The sequence below is a fragment of the Serinus canaria genome, chromosome 4 (genome assembly GCF_022539315.1).
Source record: "Serinus canaria isolate serCan28SL12 chromosome 4, serCan2020, whole genome shotgun sequence".
NCBI classification, from domain to species: Eukaryota; Metazoa; Chordata; class Aves; order Passeriformes; family Fringillidae; genus Serinus; species Serinus canaria.
The window spans coordinates 14,759,412-14,784,336 of NC_066317.1; the positions used below are offsets into that span (position 1 = coordinate 14,759,412).

General features: G+C 40.9%; 1 protein-coding gene across 3 annotated transcripts; it reads right to left on the reverse strand.

Annotated features, from left to right (window-relative positions):
* Window positions 1–3,371: 3,371 nt before the first annotated feature.
* On the reverse strand, window positions 3,372–9,451 carry MMAA (metabolism of cobalamin associated A). 3 transcript variants are annotated; one of them, XM_009101353.4, is made up of 7 exons: window positions 9,415–9,451; window positions 8,355–8,830; window positions 7,205–7,327; window positions 5,917–6,087; window positions 5,536–5,621; window positions 5,027–5,176; window positions 3,372–3,727 (listed from the first exon to the last, which is right to left on the reverse strand). In XM_009101353.4, exons 2-7 carry the CDS (start codon window positions 8,773–8,775, stop codon window positions 3,440–3,442), a joined length of 1,239 nt encoding a protein of 412 aa, XP_009099601.2. In that variant the 5' UTR covers window positions 8,776–8,830; window positions 9,415–9,451; the 3' UTR covers window positions 3,372–3,439. The 3 variants fall into 3 exon arrangements, with proteins under 3 accessions (XP_009099601.2, XP_050829979.1, XP_050829978.1); XM_050974022.1 differs by lacking the exon at window positions 9,415–9,451 and adding an exon at window positions 9,037–9,401; XM_050974021.1 differs by lacking the exon at window positions 9,415–9,451 and having other exon boundaries at window positions 8,355–9,030.
* Between the last annotated feature and the right edge of the window lie 15,474 nt (window positions 9,452–24,925).

A 24,925-nucleotide genomic window follows, 5' to 3' on the forward strand; every position in this document is an offset into this window, starting at 1 on the left:
AAGTTTGTATTCTTTAGCTTTACTCAACTCCCATGCCCCAAAATCTCAAACAGCCAACACTTTGCAGATTTCAAAAATAAGCAATATATGTGAGGAGAACATAAAGGCTGAAGCAGCATACACAACAGGAAGTAATGCATTTACAGAAGGCAAGAGCAGATTAGATATCAAAGGAAAGTTTTTTATTACTTAAAGCAGGACATTACAACAGAACAGTAGTCAAGAAGGGGTCACTGGGTCTTGTCACTGAAAACAGAGAGATTAGATATGAAAGGAATAAGTCACACTAAGAGCATGAACTTGCTAAGAGCATTTTTTCAACCTTAAGTAACATGGCTGTAAATATATGTGGGGCTCAGAGTAAAGACGATTGAACTGTAACCCTTACACTCTCTGACCTGTTTCAGAGTCCTGGGTAAATCACTTGATCTCACCACACTTGTTCTTGCCAGCTGTGAAATACCAGCAACATCTATTACACAGGGACCTGGGGAAAAGTTTCACACTTGCAGACAACTGCAAGACTTTGTAGAAAACGACTTTGTGCACCTAAACAGTTTATTCCTTACCTCCCTAACTCATTTGTCTAACAATCTGTCATACCTCCAGCTACAAACCTCCTCTTGCTATTGGCTTCTCATGAAGTTATGTTATTTTCCCATACTATTCTGCAATAGCTGTGGGTTTAAGTGTTAACATGAGTGCAGCTTGACAACTCCAGAAACTAAGAATATGTCAACATCCTACTCAACAGATTTGTTTACTATCTTTTTCCAGAAGCCTGTTTACTTGAAAAACAATATTTTAATGTATTTTAGCCAAGTTAATCCCACAGACCTAAAAATTATGAGCTGGAAATGTTCTTCCCTATCTTGGAACACAGAGTATGGTTTATGGAGTTATACCTGACCAGCTGAAGCTCTGCAGTCCTTCTGAAGACAATGCATCTGCCCAGCCCATGAGAACATGAACAAAACTGCACAATAAACTGAGCAGCAGTTGACTCCAAAACACATCACAGCAAAATTTTACAGGCTGTAAAACAAACTATTTCATTACCACATGGAAGGCTCAGTTCATAGTTTGCACAGGACAGCTTTTCAGTTTGGTAGGGGAGTCACTGGAAAACAAAACAGGCACCCTCATTTACTGTTTCATTTCCAAAGACTCCTTTCAATATAAGGATATTTCTCCATCTACCGAAGCATGAGGCATAACTGAACACATAAAGAAGGCAAATCAGATTTTAATTTAATGCTCTGCTTTAAAAGGAAAATGCAGTTTGAAGAACCTGCTTAAGCCATTGTACTTCTGCTGAGTTCATTTGTAAATTAACAATATCATAAAAGAAGCAACAAAATGAGAAAATAATGATAGCCCACAGCTTGAGTGGATCAGTAGATCTGCATCCAGAAAATAAATACTGAAGAAGCTGTAAAACATATTCTGCTTGAGCAGGTGTCATTTAAATAAAGCTGCAGGTTCTGTTTTACTTGCTTGGCAGCTCATGTATGACAGACAAGGAAAACAGCAGCCCTAACAGAAGAAGCCAATGACCAAAATAAAGGTTTGATCTAACAGATAAACACAAATGAGGTCACCTCAAAAACTGGCACCTGAAACAAAGGGACTATCAAAAAATTGAGAACTCACTGGTTAAAATGCTGCTGCTCTCATTAAATCATTCCCCACCTGACTGCCATTTCTTCTACCAGGTATCATAAAATACTCACTGTATTTAAAGCTGAAAGAACTCAAAGGACACAAGAAGTTGCTTTTGGTTCAGGGCACTCTGTCATATTCAATAGAGGTTGTTCAAATAAAAAAGAAAGTGTAAGCACTGCATTTCTCTCACAATTCAGCATGGTCATAACAAAGTCACTGTGTTTCTGCCACTCCATACATTCCTTCAGCTGCCTCTTTGCAACTGATTGCAACAATCCCAAAGTAGTGATTAAGAAACAGGAGTAAGGGGTCAGAGCTCAGAAGTTCTGACAATTTAGGTGGTGACACTACCACCAGCTACAGCAGTGTAAACTTTCTTACCAAAGAAATTCCTCAGCTGTATGGCCCCCAAAACACCACAGTGCCCTTCCTTAGTGTTTCACTGCAAACAGTGCCTAGCAGGCAAAAGTTGGGATCATGATGTGACAACTGAGACAAGGGGAATGAAGAGGAAAAAATATTTTGAGGGGAAAAAAACCCTGAACAAAAACAAACACCATGAAGGTAAAAAGAGGATTTAAGTAACCCAGTTCACTGCTATACTGGAATTGGGTTGCCAGAAGCCAAACAGGTGAAACTGAGCTAAAGTCAAGATGCCTTGTACATACATGTCCAGAAAATCAAAACTGTGAAAATTATCACTTCCAATATATTTCTTTAAAAATTAATTTATCTAAGCACCAACAGGCTCACAAATTCTCTTGGTTTACTGTCACATCTTCAAAAATCAGCACTTTTCCACTTTATCCTTCATATTTAGTGGGTACCAGATGAGCTGTGCATTCTAGATCATCGATCAGGAAAATGTTTCCTCCAGATTTTTCTCAAGGGAAAATAGAAAATAAAAGTGCTTTTTTGTTGGAAGCAGTCCTGTCTTCTGCAAGAGATAAAGAAAAAATACCAAACACAACTGGCCGTTTTGTTTGAATCCAAAAAACGTAAGTCAGGTCAGAAAACCACAAAACATTATTTTTAGAGACAAAGTATTCTAGTATAAAGACATTTGCTATTAAAACATCATGGGTAACATTTGTCTCATCTGATGTCTGCACGTAAAAAAAAGTCTAACTACATTTTGCTTTTTAATAAAACATCTATTTTGAAACTGGGATGCTTAAAATTCCCTTCTCCTACTGTACTGTGTGTAATAACTAACTACAGCTTCCAAACAGGGACCAAACACCACTATGTTCTATTTATAGGCATACAATTTATTTAAAACTAAGGCTGTGGTCTGGTGCTGTCAGGCAGTGCAATGTTCTAGCTGTCACTGAAGGTGAGGAAAGAAAATGCAATCCATTCTGGTAACAGCTGCTGCTATACTAGAATGGGAAGCGGCAGTGTCAACTGCTCTGAGATGACCCCACAACCAGAATCCAACCCTGCACCACCACAAACCTCGCTCTCCTGCCCTCCCCAAACCCAATCATTTTACACGGGCATCCAGTGTTTATCAGGAGATCTAAGGCATGCAGAAATAGAAGATTTGGAAATTTATTTTTTTCCAATAGGGTGTAGTAATCTCTTAGCGAGTATTTAGATTTGTCATGATCACTGCACATACAGAATCCAACAGAATTCTTCTGCAGAGCACTGGATAGGCTTTCTATTAATTTCCGCTGCAGCGAAACATCTGAACCCACACATCGAAAAAGTGCATTTAATGTTCACGTTTACATAAAGCACTCATCAAGAACAGAGTACAAAACAACGCTCAGAGACCATCTTTGAATGCCTTCAGCAGCAGGTCAGCTGCCAGCCCAGGAGACAAGACCCCTCTAAGAACTTTCTCCTCCAGAAGCGGGATCTTATCCTTGACCGCCAGGTGAGTGCGGAAGTGCAGCAGCATGTTCTCCTGGATGAGGTTCCACATCCACACTTTCTGCTGTTTGCGCCGTTTGGCGAGCAGCTCGCCGCTGCTGAGCATCAGCTCCCGGAACTCGGCCATTTTATCCCACATCTCCGAGATGCCCTCGCCGGTTTTGGCGGAGATGCGCATTACCTGGTGGGTTCAGAGGAATGGCCAAAGCCAGGTTACCTGCTGGCCTCAAGGCTTCCAGGACCAGATCAGGTAGATTGCATGGAAATCAAGAAGTGTGTGAGGGAAGCTTCCTTCAATACTTGCTTCATGAAGCTCTAAGCATTTCTGTGCTTTCTCCCTCACCCCCCCCAAAAATCCGGGATTCTACTAACTAGAAGTAGACCCTGAGATCCACACTATTTGTGATATTTGTCCAGCTGCTTGTTATGAGAATCATTTTTAATAAGTAAGTCCTTCAGCTAAGAGGCACAATATTGCTCTTTTACTTAAATGTAGAGTTAAGTGCATATTCTGGTAGCTATTCTTTTGCACTTAAAATATGCCAGAAACAAGGTATTTAAATTTTTTTTTTTAAATCTTTGCTTTCCAGATCAGGAATTAATTTTGCCAATAATATTTCAGAAATCCAGCACAATCTTTCAAATTGAACAGCCTGGGTGTTTTTTGTTTTTTTTTTTAAAAAGCTTCTCTCCTTTTCCATACTTAGAAAAGAAAGGCTAATCCTCAGGCATCCCAGCGATTTAAACTCAGCTTAATGGGTCAATTTCAACACCAGGGTAGAACAAACCTCCTTCACAGATAGTTTATTTATAAAGGAAGTGAGAGTGTGTGTGTGCTTATTCTATATACACACATTAAAACCTAGTACTGAATCTTCTCCTTAAAAATCCACCAAAACCTTTTAGTAGATAAAATACAGCACTAAAACTGAAGACTCACAGGATGACAATTCCAATTATCTAGCCATCTTTATTATGTGAGAAACTAAAAAAAAAAATTAAAGCAATAAAGCAAACACATGAACTTGTGAAAGACCAAAGATAATCACAGGCTTCAGAGCTATAAGAGGGAGAAATAGACTAAGGGACATTTTTAGATATGCACTTTACAAAAGGCAAGTGAAGTTTGCACCACTCCTGATGTCAGTAATAGCTCTGCTAGTGCAGAGATTGTAGCTCAGGGCAGGAGTCCTGGGAGGAGCACTGGCTTTGCAGTCTTTCATGTGGCACACCTCAAGACCAGAGGTGAGGCACAGACTGCAGCAATCACTTCTCCAGCACACTGAGACTAAACAACCAACTGCAATTTTTAAAGAGAGTCCAGGGAGACTAGGACAGCTAGTGAGAAGAGACCAATCTTAACTCATTCAGCACATTTTCTGGGGGGAAAAATACAAAAAAACCCCAAACCATCACCAAAACCCAAACAAAACCAAACCAGACCCAAAGAGCCTCACAAAACACAGGGAAGTCCACAAACCTTTGGCCTCCAAACCTTTGAACGCTTGCGAAGCAGCTTCATGGCGCTGACGTACTCAGCCTGGATCCTCCGGGCAGGCACAACTAAATCACCATCAGCCTTATTGATAGCAACCAGGTCTGCCATCTCAATGATGCCCCGTTTGATGCCCTAAATGCAACAGGGACAGCAATCAGCAGTACCCAGAGGGGCTGTGACACTCTGATTCAGCACAAAAAGCAGGTCAAAATGCTTTGGCAGTTTCTGGTTTTCTCCCCCAAAAAATATATAACTAGTAAACATGTCAAAGTTAAGCCATAGAGTATCAAAAGTTTACATCCTAATATTTTTAAAATCAAAAAGGGTGCTTAACTGTGCAGTAAGTGGATGACACTGAAAAACTTAATAATAATAACAGTATAATGGACAAAACACTACTGATATGGACTTTCTGCACAGATACTACATGCTGAATTTAAGTTTCTCTTTCTAGTCCCAGGTAGTAACTAATAAGAGAAACTGAAAAATACCTGTAATTCATCTCCACCCGCAGGTGGTAGCAGTAATATAAACATATCAACCATATCAGCCACAGCAAATTCTGACTGGCCCACACCTAAAAAATTAAATTCAGAATTTACCATTTACTACAAACTTTCAGTCCCATTAATGACAGTAATTGTGACAGATCCCAGCACTGCCCCACAAACAAATCCCACTAACAAATCAAAGACAGGCAACACAGTTTAGTAAAAGATATACAGGACTAGAAAACAAGACAAAATGAGATTTGTGTTCAAGCAGTGACCATGTCAAAAACACGGGCAAAATCAAGGCAGGGACATGCAATTATTAGCACAGATTATTTTCATATCAGAACAGGACAATCAAAGCAAACCCTAAGCACATACCTACTGTTTCCACAAGAACGACATCATAGCCGCCTCCTTCACAGAGCAGAATGGCTTCATTTGTGGTCCTTGTGACACCTCCCAGTGTCCCACTGGTTGGAGATGGTCTGATGTATGCATTCATGTCTCTTGATAACTCAGTCATCCGTGTTTTATCACCCAGCAGGGAACCTTAATGTTACATTATTTCAGAAGTGCAACACAGCCAAATTGCCCCTTCTCCCCCTTCCCAGCAGTAAACCAGTGAGGAAAGACAGATCTCTCGTACAAAGTCAGTCAAATAAGAATATCCTAGTTATAGCTGCTCAAGACTTAGCTGAGGACTAGGAAGCTACTGTCTGGTTCTTCTCAGAAGCTGGAAAGGCCTGACAGGCAGACCTTACTGCTACCAAACACGAAGAATCTGTGCTAGGTCAGAATGAATTCTACAACTCCTGAATGTTTTTTTGAAGCCTACACACATCAGGCCACACAGATGATTCTGGTCTGCTCCTGCCCAAAGGGACAAATTTCTGCATTATGGCTCTGACACACCTTGAAGCTGAATGATTTATGAGAGCTGACACGTGTCCCTGCCTTCCTTCTACTCAAACAAACTGCAAATCAGATTCAGCGGGATCTACGCACTCAACGCACACTCCAAAAGATGAGAGATGCTCAATTCTTCCAGCTGCTGCAGTCTTGTGCTGTCACATTTTGCTACTCTACTGATGCATCCCAAAGGCATGCATCAAAGAACACAGTCCATCTTAGCCCCATGTCATTGCAATGCTCTAGTTATTTCTTTATAAATAGTTACACACCTCTAACAGCACAGAAGCTGGAAAAATTAATGATGCTGCCTGGCAGCTGCCCCTTATGGAAAGATCGAAGTCAAGATTGTATTATTTGTACCAGAGATACCAAGAATCAGGCATGCTCAGCCTGTAATTTCCCTACAATTTTTTATTGGAGAGTTACAGATCACAGCCTGTCATCAGTAATCCTGCACAACTTCAAAAAATTCAAATTTAGAAAAATAAATTGTAAGGTGACATTTGAACACTGGAAAAGAGGAAATCTGAAAGAATTACAACACTGATACATATTTTCCAATTTTGTATCACATAGGAAAAAAAAATAAGAAAACTTGATTTCTTTTACATTTTACAAGGAAAAAATAAGAAAACTTGATTTCTTTTACATTTTATTGTTATAGGCACCAAATTTTCTTCCACTTGGCCCAAAGAGATACTTCAGTAGTTGACAAGGTATAAGAAACTTGACTCAAGCTTTAATTCACACTCACCACCACTTGTACTAGAGGAAGGGTCTACAGCCAACACAGCCACTTTGTGGTTTCTTTCTGTAAGCATCTTCCCAAAGCATTCTATGAAGGTCGACTTTCCAGCACCAGGAGGACCAGACAACCCTAAATAATGACATTAGGAAGAAAAAAGCATTTTATTAGTCAAATTAATAATACATTTCATGAATACCATCAACATCTAGTTGACAACAATTAATATTCTAACACAGCATCACAAAAAAAGCAAATAAAAGCTATGACAAAACAAAATAGGAGGCTCGGCAACACAGCAGCACTTTTCCACCCTCATCCTATTGACACCAACATAACATTGGGTTTATCCACATCTGTTTCTTCCCCTCCAAATAAAACTACTTATATTGTATGACTTATCCTTCATAACTTTCAAAATGTTATATATTAGAACTGGATTTTTCAGATTTACTACAAAAGAAACAATCCAAAAGAAAAAGCAAGCCTGTACCTTGAAGAGCTGTTCTTCCCAAAAAATGAGGCCATTTATTTGCATGTCAAAGCTCACAAACTAAGATTAGCACCAAACTTTTCTCACTCCCATGCCCCAGTTCTTGTTCTTACTACCTTTGTACAGACAGGAGAGATGACAGCTGGGCATGACACATGTTAGCAGTCCTTCCCTGTAAGGGAAAAACATTTTACAGCTTCCAGGAGAAGCAGGTTCAAGTCTCCTTCAGCTGAAAATCAGGCTGCTTAACAGAGGGCCATAAAACAGGAAGGCGCATGTTTTTCCTTCTGTAGACTAAAAAAGGGATTCAAGAAGTGTCCAAAAAACACCTTTAGGAAAAGACCAGGTGTGCTTGAACCCATCTTTCCCTAAGTGTAGATAATATCTGCATCAATCTGCAAACTAACTAATGTTTCATCTTATAATGGTTACACAACTGACCCTGAATAACACTCCCAAGAAGCCATGATAATTCCTAAAGCACTTTCATAGGTATTTTTCACCTCAAGCCATAATTCCACTGGACATCAGAAACAATCTAGATTGGTTTTAAAACCACAAAAAAATAACAATGCAAGACTACAGACCGCAAGCAACAGTGATAATAAAAGGTGAGGACAGTAATTACATATAAGCAACTACTAGACAAGACATAAAAGGACTAACCCACTCTAAAGGCAAGTGGCTTTCCTTGATTTAACTTTTCTTGTTCCCTGTGGTAGGATAATATCTTCTGAAGGAGCACCTGGGCTACTTTCTTCTTCCTACTCTGAGTTGATTCTATGAGTGTAATGGATTCAGCTAAACAGGCTCTGTGGCCCTGGATTAGCCCCTGGTAAAGTCTGTCCACAAGTCTCTGCTCCCGGTCAGAAAGTGCCTCTGCTTGCTGCTCAGGGGCTGCCTGCTGGCACAGCTCTCTGCTCAGAGCGTTTGATGAACAAATCCATTTTGTGTGACAGCGAAGAGCTGGCCCAAGAGAATCAAGGCCCGGGAAATCTGCTCGGGAAATGAAGCGAAAGTTGACGAAGTAAGTTCTTCTGGAGAAATAACAACGAGGGAATCTCAGCAGCAAAGAGGGGATCTTCATCTTGTTTGGAACTAAAAATACCAGAGTTGTCAGACCAATTCTGTTTGCAGACACCCTAAAGAGAAGGAAGAACATTTTTACTTTCCTCAAAGCACTTGTGAGGACTCAAGTTCATGTACACCCCTGACCATCAGCTTTGATTTAATCTGTGCCTGCTCCCTTTTCCCGTCAAACAGACACAATAAAAACACGCTATGGAATCAAAAGCACAGCATCTCTTTATTATCATACTTCATAAATGAAAATATTAAAAAAAAGTACTTTTAAATAAGCCTCTGAGAGCACACGCAGGACACTACCAATGCAGGAGCAATCAATCCTTATGCTTACGGAAATTCTAATTTGACGGGCTATTTTAGGGCTGTTTTTAACAATTATTCGGAACGAGGGAATACTGGCACCTATTTCCATCAGAGAGAGGAAAAAAGGGGGGGTGGGGGAAGAGTTCAGACTCAAGAACATTTAGAAATAAACAGGAGGAGCTGAAGCCTCCCCGAGGCGCCCGGGCAGCCCCAGCCCCGCTCCCGCTGCGCCGCCTGGGCCCGGGGCGGCCGCTGAGGGGAGGAGGGCAGGGAAAAGCCGCCATTCCCGGCCGATCCCCGCATTGCCCGGCCGCTGCCCGCCATTCCCGGCACCTACCGGAGCCGCCCCGCTCCGCCCCGGGAAGTGACGCCCTCAGGCTGAGCCGGAACCCGCCGCCCCGCCGGGAAAGGGGCGAGCAGGCCGGGGGAAGGTGGTTGCCGAAGGGCAGGGAGCTCCCCCGCCATTGCCAGGGCCTCCCCGAGCGAGGGGTCAGGGCCTCAAGGCTCGGGTCTGGCCATTCCTTGGATACACAAACTTCCGTGGCCGTGGAGTCACGGTCTCCCTGCCCTGGCCTTACAGTGATGGATGTTTCAAATGGTCTTTTCCCTCCTGATTTAGAAGTATCCGCTCTGAATCCGTGCATGTCGATTTAGTATTTCCTCCCCCTTCGTTTCGTACACCAGGAAGGGAGAAGAAATGCTTAAATCCCCACCTGTGTTTATTAAATCACGTTTATTTTCAGCCTTATTAAACACCTCCTCTTTAAATTTAGCTTCCTGTCGTGGAATGTTGGTTTATCGTCAGGCGGGGTTTGTTATGCTTCCTTAATTTTTTTTTTTTTTAACTATTACTATTTCTCCAGTCATCTCACAACCCTTTTTCTGCCCGTCTTCTTGTTGAAGGACACAGATCTATTTCCAATGAATGTAAACACACGGACTCCACTGGCTGAGCTGTTCCCAGTGCCTTGCACTGTCCTGCAAAGACTTTCACAGTGTCATCACATGGGCAGTGACAGTGACAGACTATTAAATAGCAGAAGTTTTGTTCTGAGCTGCTGAATGCACAATTTAATCTCACTGCTGTTATTCCGGTCCAGAAGATGATGCTACACAGAGAACTGTAAAAGAGAACAGGGCTAAGGAAATATGCAATTTTTGTGTGCCTATCAGCATGGGATGAAACCACGGCAGAAAGAGACGAGAAGTTCCAAAATAGCCTCGTGAGGTCATTCTGTTTAACCAGGTCTTTATTCTCCAGAGTTAGCCTGGATCACTGTAATCTCTTCATTAACAAGCTTTCTAAGGCTCTCTGTTTCAAGTGCTGCACTTACACCTAGGTAGCACATCCACACTACTACTTTAATAGCAGCAGAAACAACAACACAAAAAACCATTCTACTACTGCTTAATTGATGCTTCAGTTCATGCCCCTTCATGTTCTCCCAAATTGAATACTTTTGTCAGTGAACTTGATGAACAGGCATAGAAAACTGCACATTTCATCAATGCTGAAGAGGAGAGGGGATTGTTCAGTTCTCTATGATAACCTTGTGGACCAGAATAATAGGAGTGAGATAAAAGTGTGCACTCAGCAGTTCAGAACAAAACTGCTGTTCTTTTATACAGCCCACCAGCTGTACTGCCAATCTGATATGGCCACGAACAGGCATGAATGTGCTGTAGAGTCATCTCCCTGCAAGAACTGTTTTCAAGACTTTGCATGCTGGTGAGATCTGCAACTCCAAATTGCTCAAGTCATCCTCCTTTTTTGTTCCCCTTTCTCCCCAGCTCTGTTATTCAACAAGTTTGCTTTTCACCAGTCAGAGGCTACAGTCTCCAAATGCCAGATATGAGAGGAAGACTTCCTATTGCCTTGTCAATGACATACACCCTTTCAATATATGAGAAAGGGTGTATGTCATTGACAAGGCAATAGGAAGTTGACAAGGCAATATATGTCTTTCATATATGAGAGATTATATATGTGTGCTAGAACTATGTGCTCTTCTACCACCTCTGATTTTTCTTTACTATAACCTCATCCAAAATAGGGAAAATACTCCCTGATAGCTGGATCATATCTAGAGTCTTCTTAATCTACATCCTGCCAGGCTATACAGTGTTCTTGTGTTTCTCCTATGGTCTTTTAACGTATGCAACTAAAGAGGGAGACTCTTTAGTTGCATACATCAGAATCACTGTATTTGTGCTTTCTAGTCTCCAACATACAGATTTCTCTTGGCTTCTGTATTCTTTATCCATTCATCATTAATTTACTTAACATTGTTGTTGAGCTATTCAGGAGGGTAATTCAGTAGCTTTCTGCATCAGGCTCTGTTTCTCCTTTTTCTTAAAAATTATCTTTGAAATTTGGGGTGGGGGGAGTGTGTGGATTTGAGAGGTTTTTTAATTTCAATTTTAACTCATATTCTGTGTTCTCCTTGCTTCTTTTCCCCAAGGGTGTCAGAAGAATAAAAATGCACCCCCCATAGTTATTCCATCACAGTCTGCAAACTTCTCCAAGATTTAAGAAAATTACCTGTTTTAACCTCCTTGCTGCAAATTTATCCCAGTGTTAAAGAAAAGGAATACTCATAGGTAACTCGTGAAATACCAGTATTCCTTCTGAGCCAATACTAAAACATCCTGTGAAGTGTTATAAATATTGTGCCATGAGCTAAAGGTGCAGGGAGGCACAGACATTCAGGCAAAAAAAGTGCAACCAAATCCAGATAATTACAAAAGAATAGAAAAAGACCCTTCTGTAACTTCTTACAGCAGGAATAGTATTAACACTAGAATCTGCCAAATTCAACTGTGCAAATTTACATTCTAACTGGCTTCCCCTTGCAGTTTTAGTTGGATTAGCTCATTCTTTCTTTCTCTAGCAACACTGATTTCCTTGCTCTGTTCACCTCGTCTTTAAGAAAACCCAAAGTAATCTTTGTGCACATAATTATTACAATGATATTTAATATCACCATAGACATTTCCCTACAGCAATGTACTGTAAAGGCCAATACAAAACCACAGTCCCTGCCGTGGTACAAACTGAAACTACAGTGGTGGCCAAATGATCATTTGCCCTTTATGTCAGAAGGCACCTCTCAATTCATTTCAATTTTCACAGAAGCAGAGAAGTTTGATCCAACCTCCTCTTTACAGCAAAACACGAAGCAAGGTAACTGCTGATTACAGCCTTCCCCTTGAAAAGCTTAGCCTGTCTTAGCACTCTAGACAAAATATACCTCGTGCCTTATCTTAAATGACAGCTGAAAGTTTGCCTGGTGAAATGCAACTTCAGCCCAGGCCTCAGACCTGCAGTTACAAGATTTCCTCAGGCAAGGAAACACCAGAAGAAAAGGCCATCTCCCCAAAGCTCTGCAACTGCTACCCCAACAGGTGTCTGCTGACTGTGAGCATCCCAAGGTTTTTCTAGAAAGGCCAGGACAGAGCAGCAGGAGAGCTGCCTGGCTAGGTGTGGCGAAAACAGCCTTTCCACAGCTTGCCAGGGTCAGCCACCTACACAGGAGGACAACTCCATGGCTGAGCAGATTCTCTGTACCTGTGCTGGTGAGGAGCCATAAGGCTGTCAGGGCTGCTGGAGCCTGAAAGCCTGGAAAAGGAAATTTGCTCTTTGAGCTTTGGCTGAGACCTACAAGAGAGCATCTGAAGAAAGCAGAAGGAAAAATGATTTTAAATAATTATGGTTTGTATTTGTGTAACATTTTTATAAACAAGGGAGCTGAAGTGTCTTCACAAAACCTTAGAGCAGTGACTTCAGTGTTTCCTTGTTGGTATGAACTCAGCAGTGATTGCACATTAGTGAGAAATTACATTAGCCATTACAGGAAAGTTTTCTACTGCTTATGCACAAGTTTTTTAATTGTTAATGATGCACTCCCTGATGTGAAATGATTTTTAAAGGGGACAGATAAAACCATATTTTCTTATAAAAGCAACTATCTTTTCTGTAAAAAAATGGAAAGACATTTACTATATAGGCAAAACTCCCAAACATTATTCATATATTACTACTGCTTGTAAAAGCCATTTAAATAATATTCACCAAGACTGATTAATTGTTAAAATTATAAACCTGGAAGAGCAAGTCACTTGCCAGTAAAATAATATTTCTTTTTCTTTCAATTAAAAAAAGTATTTAAAAGCTTGGCTTAAAGAGTATGTTTTTCTCCATGGCCACCAATGACTCATGATATCAAAATATTTCTCATGTACTTCATCATTTCACAGCTGAAAAGGAAATCATTAATTGCTTCCTCCTGTTTTTTTTAATACAGCAATGAAACCATAGTAAGCATATTAGTAAACATAAAAAATATAATACAATCTGACACCTGACTTTGCTGAGACACCCTCATTCCTAGCTAGTTTTTGCTTAAGGAAAGGCCTAATTGGTTCCAGTTTTTAAGCTCTGTAGTTGCCAAAACCTCAAGCTGGAAGTCTCTGTTGCGTGGGTATTTGCTTGCTTACTCACCAACATGCCCACAAAAGCAAGACTTTGGTCTTACAATCCAAAGTTGTGTGCAAGCTAAATGTCCTATTTTCCAGGCAGCTGTAGCAGATGGGTGTGAAAAGGACAAAAAGGGAAGATTCTGCTAAGATTCAATGCTGTATGATCAACCCATCCAGAAATAGAACACAACAGCATTCTAAGAGGCCGACTGACTCAGGGCTTGCTAAAAAGCCTGTTGGATCATACTGTGTGTCATTGCTTTACACCACAAAGTAAACAAACACCTTCCTGTAAGTACACCCTACATTTACAAAGCTTAGCCTAATGATACAAAATATTGTACCGCAGAATTAAGATGAAAGAAGAATCCTTTAATAAGACAAAAAGGGAATCAAAAAAACTCTAACATCCAAACAACAAACACCACTGCAATCGTAACTGATGCAGTTGTGTGGGGAAGATTAGCACAGATAAAATGCAAAGAAGTCAAATATTTGTTTCAAGGACCAGCTAATAAAGATCTAGAAGAGAAATTAAAACCTTTTTGTTCAGTAGTTGGTATTTTCATCTAATTGCTTTCCCAGCTAGGTCCATGTTTAGAAAATAATTCCACATTCAACCAGCAACCCCATCTCAATATATCATTATATTATGTTGCAAGAATCAAAGATGAACACCTGCACTTCCCCCCCACTGGAAGTTAGCCATTCATTTTTTGTCTGAAAATTTGTGTTTATCTTTAGTGCAGAGGAATAAAATTGAGAAATAATTCCCGAGACTCTCGCCATGAGGCTTCCCTTACCTCTTCTGGCCAGAAGGGGAAGCTAGTGCTATGCGGCTGAGTCGCACAGCCCGGATGGACTCTGAACACACGGGAATTCAGCTCGCCATCACCATCGAAAATCTGCCCTGTTTGGCCACGGCAGAGTTTAACTACCTGAGGAACTTAAACATACTGAACATTTATTGAGAGCGCATCCAGGAGGTTTCAGAGTGTAAAATACAAAAGCCTCTCTGCAAGCATGGGTTCCATCACGGTTTGGAAAATTACTCCCAGATGACCAGCAGCAAGTGGCTGTAACCCTGTTTAGGAGTCCCTTACAGCGAGTTTCTGACTTCCCAGCAGGATTTTGCTGCTGCCCTGTCTCTGGTCACCGCAGCAAGTAAGGAATCTCTGGGTAACATAAGGCTTACAAATGTCATCTTATTTCCCCAACTAAACCAGAAACAAAATACAAGGCATACATTTTAACCAAAATTCTGCTACTGTGTTAAGACATCTGCTCAGAGTATCAGCGTGGGAAACAAACAGAAAACTTTATCTTTATCGGACACATATGAATAGTTGCCTTGTTGCATTAATGTTAAAGGTTTTTTATTGTTTAGAACGAAGACAAGAAATCTGCAGTACTCACAGCTCAGATGGCTTGTGATTATCAGCATCCTTCATCCTTTTCAGAGCAGATTCAACTGAATTTTTGTATGGAAGGGGATAGGCTGAGGGGTGGGTTTTGTTTTTCTGATCAGCTATTCCATTTCAGTTTCTCAGCGTTGAAAACCCAGCTGTTTATTCGATTTAAATTAATCTATAAGACATGTTAGATGGCTCTTTCCACAGGGCTGTGGAAAGAAACAGCAGCAGTCAGATGCCAAAAACTGTAACTAGGTCTGTACAAAATTTCTAGTTTTGTATCTATCTGCATGTCTCTAGTCTGGCCTAGACTCAGGCTTTCTGCCGTTTCTGGAAAGAAACTTCCAGGAATACTTCACTTCCAGGAACTTCCAGGAATGCTCTCTCTTGCTCAGCCAGAGACAGACTATTCAAATTGTCAGTGGATGAAACATTAAAAAAATGGACATAGAAAGTCTTGAATATAAGTCTGAGTTGCCATTTATTCCAAGAGAACATATCTCTGGTGCTACCTTCTTCTCATGAAGCAAGACAGATACTAAAACAGATGCTGAGTATGTCAATGAGTGTGCAGTCACCAACAGTGGAGGTCTGACAGAAGGCCTTACAAGCCCATTAGTTCTTAAAAATAATGTAAAAGGATGGATTAAGCAAAAAAATTGATAGTGTTGCATTAAAAGTATTCTAGGAGGCCTCCTGTGTTGCAGTCTCTCCCCATCACCATCCGTTTCTGCTGCTACCTTCTTGTATGAACTTATTCTAAAAAAGACAGAATGAGTGGAGGCTGAAAGGATTAAAACAGCAGTTACTTGCAAAAGGAGATGTTTCTTGAAGGGAAGGGATATGGATTTTGTCTTCTTAAATTTTATACTGAACACTGAAGAAGCTATAAAGGATTTTCTGCCAACATCAAAAAATGCAAGAAAATTACAGCTCAAGTCAGAGCTCTTAGCTCTTACTCCATGTTTCAGAATCACATGATAATGACATTTCACCTTCCCAGTGCTCCTGTTCCAGTGAAGAAAAAGTATGCAGTAATTCAAATCCATAGTTCCTTTAGCTGGTGTTCTGGAAAAACAACATTTCATATTTTAAAGTGTCATGATCTACCCATCTAGTTGAGGGAAGCATAAAAATTCTGATACCGTCTCCTTAGAGTGCATCCATTCTTGTAACTAAGTCTATGAAAAGAATAAAGGTGGCATCAACAATCTGTTTTAATGACAGTGTTTGTATCATTTCCAATTACACAAGTAACACTTCTCCAAAGTCATTAGTACCCTGCCATTACAGCTGTCACTGCTTCTTCAGTCTTGCTGCCCTGAGAGCAAAGACTCTGTAGGTTCCTGTTAGGAATATTGATAAGCTTCAGGAAGAGCTCTTTTCCAGATGGTCTTATATGAGGCATTCATACTCCAGCACTCCCAAAGATGACTAAATGCTCATACAGAACACACTCCTGAGCAGAAGTGAGGTTTGTTACTAGGATAGCTGTGCAAATCAATGCATTTTTTAGCTGCAACTCAGCCTTAACTACACAGGCCTATGGAACAAGAAGAAGAGGGGGAAAATAGTTTTGCCAGCTTTATATTAAATCACTATGTCTCAGTAGGTATGAAAATATATTCGGGTGACAAAGGTATCCTCAACATCTCTGACAGAATTCAGCTCTTCAAAGTTCAGCCCATGCCCTAAACACAGCACACAGTAGGAAAGCATCAAGACCACCTTTGCTATTCCTAATATGCCTTTCTTTAACCTGACATTGACAATCTCCAATGATCAACTCTCCAAAACCTATCCAGATAACTTGTTAGTGTTTAATATCTTAACTGACACAAATTTCTTCTCCCTGCCCCTAGTATTAGACTCAATTTTATTCTGTGCAGTTTAAGACTGCTATTTCTTGTCCTATTCTCTGCTTTGCAGAGAATAGGAATTTAACTCTTCTTCCCCAGAATAGCTACCTACACATGCTTCAAAACTTCCAGGTTTGACCCTTTCAGTTAATTTTAAAGCACATTTTATTTACCATGATGTTTTAGAACAAAAGTTAATAAACAGGCAGTTTCCTCACTTGATTGTGCCACCATGCACACAAACACTCCTGCATTAGTTACTGATGAGTGCAGTGTCTCAGAGGCTCAGACAGCAGGGCAGCAAGTAATTCAGCAAAGGTTACTTCTGAAAACCCTTTGGTCAGCTTTTCTGGAAGAAGACTACAAATATCTAATGCTAGTTATCTAACCACATACTTTCTTAATTAATGCATTCTAAATAACAAAGACCACATTTTAAAGTCTGACCTGCAAAAGAAAACTCTTTTTGTTCCTTTTGATCTAAGAAAAAGATGACAGCACATACATTTTTTTCCCATTGAAATAAGACAAAAATTAAAAAAAAAAAAAACCACCCAACTTTTGCCTCCTCACTTTAAGGCAATTTTTTAAAATAGTAACTCTCAGGTGCTTCTTGGATAAATGGTTTAACTCTTATTTTAAAAAGAACAGTGAATACTTAGCAAACAAAAGGTTTAAGAGTTTTAGTGGTAAAAGATATCAGAGAAGCAGTCAAAAAAGGAAGGGGCAAGAACAAAAATAATAGCTTAATCTAAGGGGATAATCTTTGTCAATTAGTTTAACTAATCTTTTCTGAGCACTAATCTGGTCATTCCACATGATCAATTTCCAGGAGATAAAAAATTTAAACTTTTTAGCTCAATTATGTAAGAGTCCTGAGATTAGGCCAACTTTTTCCTAGAATCATTGCTCATTTTCACAAGAACCTTATGAAAGCATCATGAAATGAAGAATACCTCAGGATGCCCAGGAAAACATGACGGAAACCCACTGTATTTCTGGTGGAGCGACAATCACTAAAGGCAAGTGCAAAAGACAATAAAAAATACACAGACATAATACATAACTATAAAGCAAACCCATTTTGTAGCAAGGCAAACTTCAACCAAATAGGAGAAGAAACATTCTAACTACAAAAGCAATTAATAAGTGGAACAGGGTTTGTAGGGAAGCTTCAAAGTGCCTTCTAAATTTTACTTTGAACCTACAGAAAGCCCTTCTGATCATCCCATACACCACTGAAAGGATGCACGATGCAGCCAGCCCCTCACCTGACCAGCATTTACTGCACTTCTGCGTGTGTAGAACATGTAAGAGGCTCAAATATGCTTCCAATGCAGCATTCCTGAAAAAACTTCTCTCAAATCTTTATGCACCCAAAGCGATGTTTTAGTTTTTCAAAGTTATTTTCCCCTCCCCTCACAGTCCTCTGGCTTTTAGATGGATTCTTTCAGAGGCTGAAATTCATAATTCATCTGAAGAACACAGCATCTGTTCCATTGTGAGTTCTCTCCCTGTGGCTGGGTCAGCTTTAGCCAGAGGGAAACCACATGGAGCAAGTCCCTCCAGATTTTTCCCTTTCCTCCCATAAAACTACAGAAGAATAATTCATTTCGGGGAGGTGGAAGGGAAGAAAGTGAAGCAGATCCCTGTACTGCCCCTCTGCAGGTATGAGGGGGTAAATTTCTCACCTGTTTTCATCCAGCTTTCCATAAAAAACACAAAAACCCAACCAAAACTATTCCTTAAAAGTAGGAATAATATCTTACAGAATATGCCTTCTCTAAAAAAGGGAATTTTAAATTATTTACAATTCTATGATTTGTACCTTAGTAACAAACCTGCAATACCAGGTTAACCATCTCAGACTTGTAGTCTGGAAGTTACATTTCTAAAAAAAACCCACAAAAAAATAAACAGGATACTTCAAAAGTGCCCAACAACAGAAATTAAAATACCCCCCATAAAACTGCTTGTTTTTCCAGGTATACACTAAGTATCTTCTCATGGTATCACATGAACTCATGCTCTACTTTTTTCAGTAACCAGCTGTTTTAGTGTGCTCTCCAAACTTCTGTAAGTATGGGGAAGAAAGCTTGTGGAAGGAGGGAGCAGGCTACAAGTACTGAGAGGTAGGAACTTCACGAGGAGCTCCTGGTTCTACATTTGGAAAACTAAAACCAGACACCAGATATAATCCATAGCCCATAAATTTGAAAAGATGGAAATTAAGAGTGCCTAATTATTACATATGCCCTAAGAGGATATCATCAGTCTATTGTTACATTCCATGGTGTTCTTTTGGAGGAAATGAGGCCAGCTTTCACAGACATACTAGCCAGCACTTAGAAGTACGCTGCATTCCACCTCTGACAACTGCGTATTTAATTTGCTACCTCTCGGGTTTTTACTGCTTACTGTCATCAGGAACTTCTGATGACCAGAGAAACCTCGACCCTGCTTCCAGTGGTGCAGGTCCAGCCTTGTTCCTGTGCAAACACCAAAACCTTCACATGTGCAGGCTTTCACCCTCAAGTGCTGTAGATAGAACATTTGTGTCTCAGATGGAATTTAGAGAAAAAGAGTTGAATGTGTAAGGCAACATCTGGTACCTGTCATTCATCCCACATGTGGAAGCCAGTCACAACCATGCTTTCCAAACTTGTGTGGCACTGAAAGGTTCCCAGATGGAGATGTTATTTGGGTTAGGCTTTCAGCTACGCTCAGTCCCTTACAAGGGCTGTTTCCTGTTTATGTGATGGGCAATGTCACATTTTTGAGGCATTTCACATACAGTTGTAGAGAGAATGAATTTTGACTGGGCTTCTTGTATATCCCACCTGTGTCAGGCCATGGTAATTCCCAATAAAAGAAGACACAGTAATGTTTTACAAAACACAAGGGGTGACCAGAACATGGACAAAAAAAAAAAGAGGAAAGCCCACATAATCTGCATATCCTTTTATTCACCTTACTATCAAAGGAACAACAGTGCAAGAGCACTCAGACAACTCTGAAACAACAGGGAAACAAACACCAAATACAACAAGAACACTCACAGTCTGGTCGGGATTCTTTCCCCCCATTTTATCCAACAAAATGCTCACATGTGAGACCAACCTCCATGCTCACTCAGCTGCCAAGTTCCAGGTCTGACCATGCTTGGGATTGTTCCATGTAATGGCACTACCCCACCCCTGTCACCCACCCACTGCTGCTGGCACAGAAATGGGCATTTCCTGTACTTCCTCAGGTGATGGCAAGAAAACCTGGCTGTGAACCTTCCCTTGCCACTGTACACACATGGATCTTTTTCTGCTGCTTCTGTTGATTACTCACAATGAGGATTCAGCTGGGGCCCGTATGGTGCCAACAGAGCCTGTGAGGGAATGGATGGCCCCTTACTCATAAGTACACACTGCCAAATCAGGGTCCCCAAACTCAAGGCTCCCACCTTGAGGTGACAGCTCAGACTGCTGTGCCCTTGCCAATATTAAGACATCCCAGTGCTTTCCTAAGAATCTTTTTGAAGATGGTCAATTTCTAGAGAGTTCAGTGGTTTAATATTTTGATTGTAAGCTGCTTTCTGTCAGTGTAAGATCAAATTCAACTGAAGATCTACCACTTTATCTGTTCAAACTTGCTTCTGTGACCTGGGGAAATCACAGGGACACCTGAGGCAATGATGTGATTCCTGAAAGACCAAGAGCAACACAGTGGGTCAGAAAACAGAATGGCCCCAGTGCCCAGTGTGTTCTGAATTAGAGCCATATCAATCATCAGCAGTAGGGGTACAAAGAAACCCCACACTGCAATTCAAAGCTACCCCATGAAAGAGTATTTACAGAACTGCTCTCTAAGCACAAGATAAAAACCCAATTCCTGAACTTTTGAGTCTCCAGTGCATGCAGATCAAGGTAGCTTCTTTCTGTGCTGCTTGAGAAAAGAGCATGGCCCAAATCCAGCACACAGAGGGATCAAGCTGTGTTTGAGAGGTTTGAAAAGTGTTTGTAGCCAAACCATTGGCTGAATCACGTTCAAAATGAAGCCATGCTTGGATCCAGTTTCTAAATAGTGGTGTTGCCAACACTATGGCCTATGGTGATTTTGACTTGAGGAGACTGGTCCACAAACTTGGAGAAATATCTGATGGGACAGCAGCCATCTTTCAGTCTCCACATGTATATCTGAAAACACTCAGGATTACCAATCTCTAAAGTATCAACAGAAGACAGAAGTGAAGGGCTCAGAGATGAGACAGACCCTGCTCTCCTGCCAAGAACCAAGAGCTCCAAAAAAATAGTAAAGTGTAACTGCAGCACTACACACATCCAGTCTCATTCTCCTGCTTGTTCTAAGCTTGGCTCAGTAATCTAAAGGAACAGCAGACCGAGAAGTTCAGCGTTATATTAGGAGAAAGGGGAAGGCAAAGTTATGCATACTATTTTTCTTTAGAGAAAAGAATGTTTTTACATGTTACAGGGACACTGAGGAAAGCTCCAACAGGAAAATCAGAATATGTTTTACAAAGGCAAACTGTGCTCTCCCAGCACTTCTGAGCAAGTGACTGCTCCATATAAACCAAACTCTTTGAGCAAAGAAAGCCTGTCATATAACTATAGCTCATTTTCTATTTACTGTAGTACCCAACTGTAAGTGGCAGGTTTTTAGCACTACTCTGAGATATCTTAACTCTTGTCTACAATCTGGAGTAAGTGACAGTGCTTACTTCTTCAAAATTAAACTACAGCAGCCTCCTCTGAGCTTTAAAGATTTAGAGTCTCAGATGAGCTGGCAGGATCATGAAGAGAACACAGAGATTTTTTAATTTATGCCTTAGCAGCAGGATAAAAAGGGGAAATCACAAGCCAATTCTTAAGGAAAAAAAAGATCAATCTGCACACATTAGAATAAAAAAAATCTTTACATTCCTTAAAGATGATTGAATCAAATTCCAGACTTTTGGACTGTTTGTAAAATTTGGAGGTTTGTTTAACATTATTTTTGATTACTTCAGTCACACAAGATCAATTAAGAACATACACTGAGGATCATTTTTAACTGCAAGGCATTCATCAGACCTGCACAAAAACTGTACCCATCTTGTCCATTCCCTGCAGTAGACCCACTCAGCTCTGTAACCACATCAAGCCCAGTGGATGCTTACATTGTCAATTTTACTGGAGCCACTTCTGTTTGCAACAGGCTTTGATCAGGAGGCTGCCTCTCCATCACACCTGCCCCATGAAAAACAGTTCACCACACACCCCAGGGGACACAGCCCTCCCAGCTGAAGGGACTGCAGGTGGGGTGAATGAAACAGGAGCCACCTGTCAGACACCTCAATTAAACTGAGCAAAACTGGGGAACCAGAGCACTTTGCCTCAGCAGCTCCCAGCACGTGAAGACACACAGACACATGACCCACAGTAGCACAGGGACAGCACCTCCTGGGGATGACAAAAAGCACTTTGCAGAGTTCAGAAAAACAAGGGAAGTCATCCAGAATATAGAAGTCAGTGAGGGGAGCTTAAGGAACAGAGAGGAGAGAACATCCCCTGAAGGACAACATGGCAAGGGTGTCTCTCTTCACTAAGTCAAGGACAGAGAGGGCCAGAGGAAAATACAAGTCACTTTCCCTTCCCTCCTGCACAGAATCACAAATGTATTGAAGAAAATGAGCTGTGAGATGATGCGTGTAAAAAACGTCCTGCTCCACCACTGTGGTGATGGTAGAGTTATGTTGTATATCTAGGCAAGCGTCCAGAAAAAGGTGACTGCCGGTTCATGGCCATGAATCACAAATCTCAAGAGCACACTAAGAGGCTACAGTGTACTTCACAGAACAAACCAGCAGCAATTACTAAAGAGAGCACCAAATCACAGCTAGCTTCCAAGGGGTCCATCAAAAACACCTTGTCCCACCCTAGAGTGGGACAAGGCAAAGGAAAAGCCAAGGAGATAGGCACACCAAGAAAGGTCCATATCAATTTCAGACACTTCTATGCTAATTTGTTGTCTTCAGACAATGATACTCACACCTGTATTGCTTAGAGGCTAAAAAAGACAACTATAGTTGTCTTAAGACAATAAAGCACAAGAGCTACAGTAGCAAGAACAGTGATTTAGCAGCAAATGGCTTTAACAAAGTAGCCAGCAATACCAGGTTAGCAAGCATTAAAAGATCAGGCCCATGATTATGATACAGGATATGATAAAACATGATTTTTTTTTTTCCATACCTTCCTAAACACGTACAGGTAAGCATGACTACCTCTCTTAGCCTTCAACAAATCTTTTAAGAGTTCACCAGGTCCTCCTTAATGATTAAAAAGTCATCTCCACTCAGGGAGAATTTTGATTTCCAGCCCTCGAAAGCTAAAGCAGAGATTTCAAAACACAGCTCCATGGAAGTATTTGCATCCACATAAACTGCTTTTCCTGAATACAAATATCCCTGTCTTTTTAGTTTCTCCTAACAGACTCATCTTGGTTTTAAGTAGCATCTTCTGTGTTTAACTCTTGTTTAGAAGATTAGATGGAGGAAACTATGAGGAAATAAAACCAAATAAGCAACAGGAACTTACCTGGTTACAGAGCTGACACTGTAGGCTCTGTCCATGTTTTTAGTTCTCAACATTCTCTGTTTTGTGAGAGGTCACTAAGGAACTCTTTTTCCTTTCATTCTTGTCATGTGCCTTTAAAAGCTTTCTGACTCCAAGTATCCAAAGCAGGGCAAATCAGAAGGAAGACTTCTTCAAAATGCTCCAAAACTTTTCACAGCAGCCTGAAGCCAGCAGTTGCTTCTTCCCAGGTAAGTTCTGTCCTACCTCCTCTGTTTCTGGCTGATAGTCTGTTGTAGATTAGCCCCAGCTGGTAACTAATCTCCACTCAGTGGCTGCTCCTTCACTCACCCCAGGTGGGATGGAGGAGAAAATGGAAAGGGTGAAAGTAAGAACACTTGTGGGTTGAGATGAAGAGAATTTAATAAGCAAAGCAAAAGTTGCACACACAAGCAAAGCAAAACAAGGAATTCATTCACCACTTCCCATAAGCAGGCAGGTGTTCAGCCGTCTCCAGGAAATCCGGACACCATCACACATAACTGTAACTTGGGAAGACAACTCCAAAACTCCAAACACCCCTCCTTCCTTCCTTCTTCCCATTTTACATGCTGAGCATGACTCCATACGTCACAGGATGTATGTTGGGTCAGCTGGGGTTGGCTGTCCCAGCTGTGTCCCCTCCCAACCCCTTGTGCACCCCCAGTCTCTTCACGGGTGGGGTGGGAGGCAGAAAAAGCCCAGGATCTGTGCAAGCCCTGCTCAGCAGTGAGGAAAACATCCCGGTGTTATCAACACTGTCTCCAGCACAAATCCAAAACAGCCCCATACCAATTCTGTGGAAAAATATGAACCCAGACTAAACTACCTGAGAGTCTCAGGTGCTACTGCAATCCACTCATTTAATGAAGTGCACCTGAGATACTCTGTGCCATCATATGAAGCTACACTTCTTCCTTGTATCCCCACACCACAAGCAAAAAGCTGGATCACAGATAATGAAAATATTGCGTACCCAGTGCTTCAACAGTATTATAAAAAAATTGATAACAGAAGGAACTTAGAAAAACTGGGATCCTGCATGTCCCACTTAATTCAGATTACTGCTGAAAGTTTCTGAGGCACTGCAGAGCTACTATTTTCTAATTTTAACCCCTATTTAGGAAAAACAGTGAGGCATTACAGCCCAAAACATAAAACACAGTAACATTCAAAGCAGTCACAACATAAAACTGTCTTTTCTTACTCCAACGTTTTTTCAAAGTTTTGATAAACTTGCACAGGATCATCCAAATAGGAAAACATCCAAGTAGAAACACTCCTTAAGACTTGCATGATGGATGGTTACAGCACTAATTAAAAAAGAAGTCACTACCTCGCAGCTGCATTCCATAAAAAGCAATGAAACTGTTGGGAACAGCTGGGAGTTTCTGTAGCAGGGGCTGAAGATATCAAAAACAAAGACAGTGCCTGAGCAGCAAACAACATTCTTCCACTTTTTGGTCATCTCTAGATTTTATTTAATTTTAAGACTT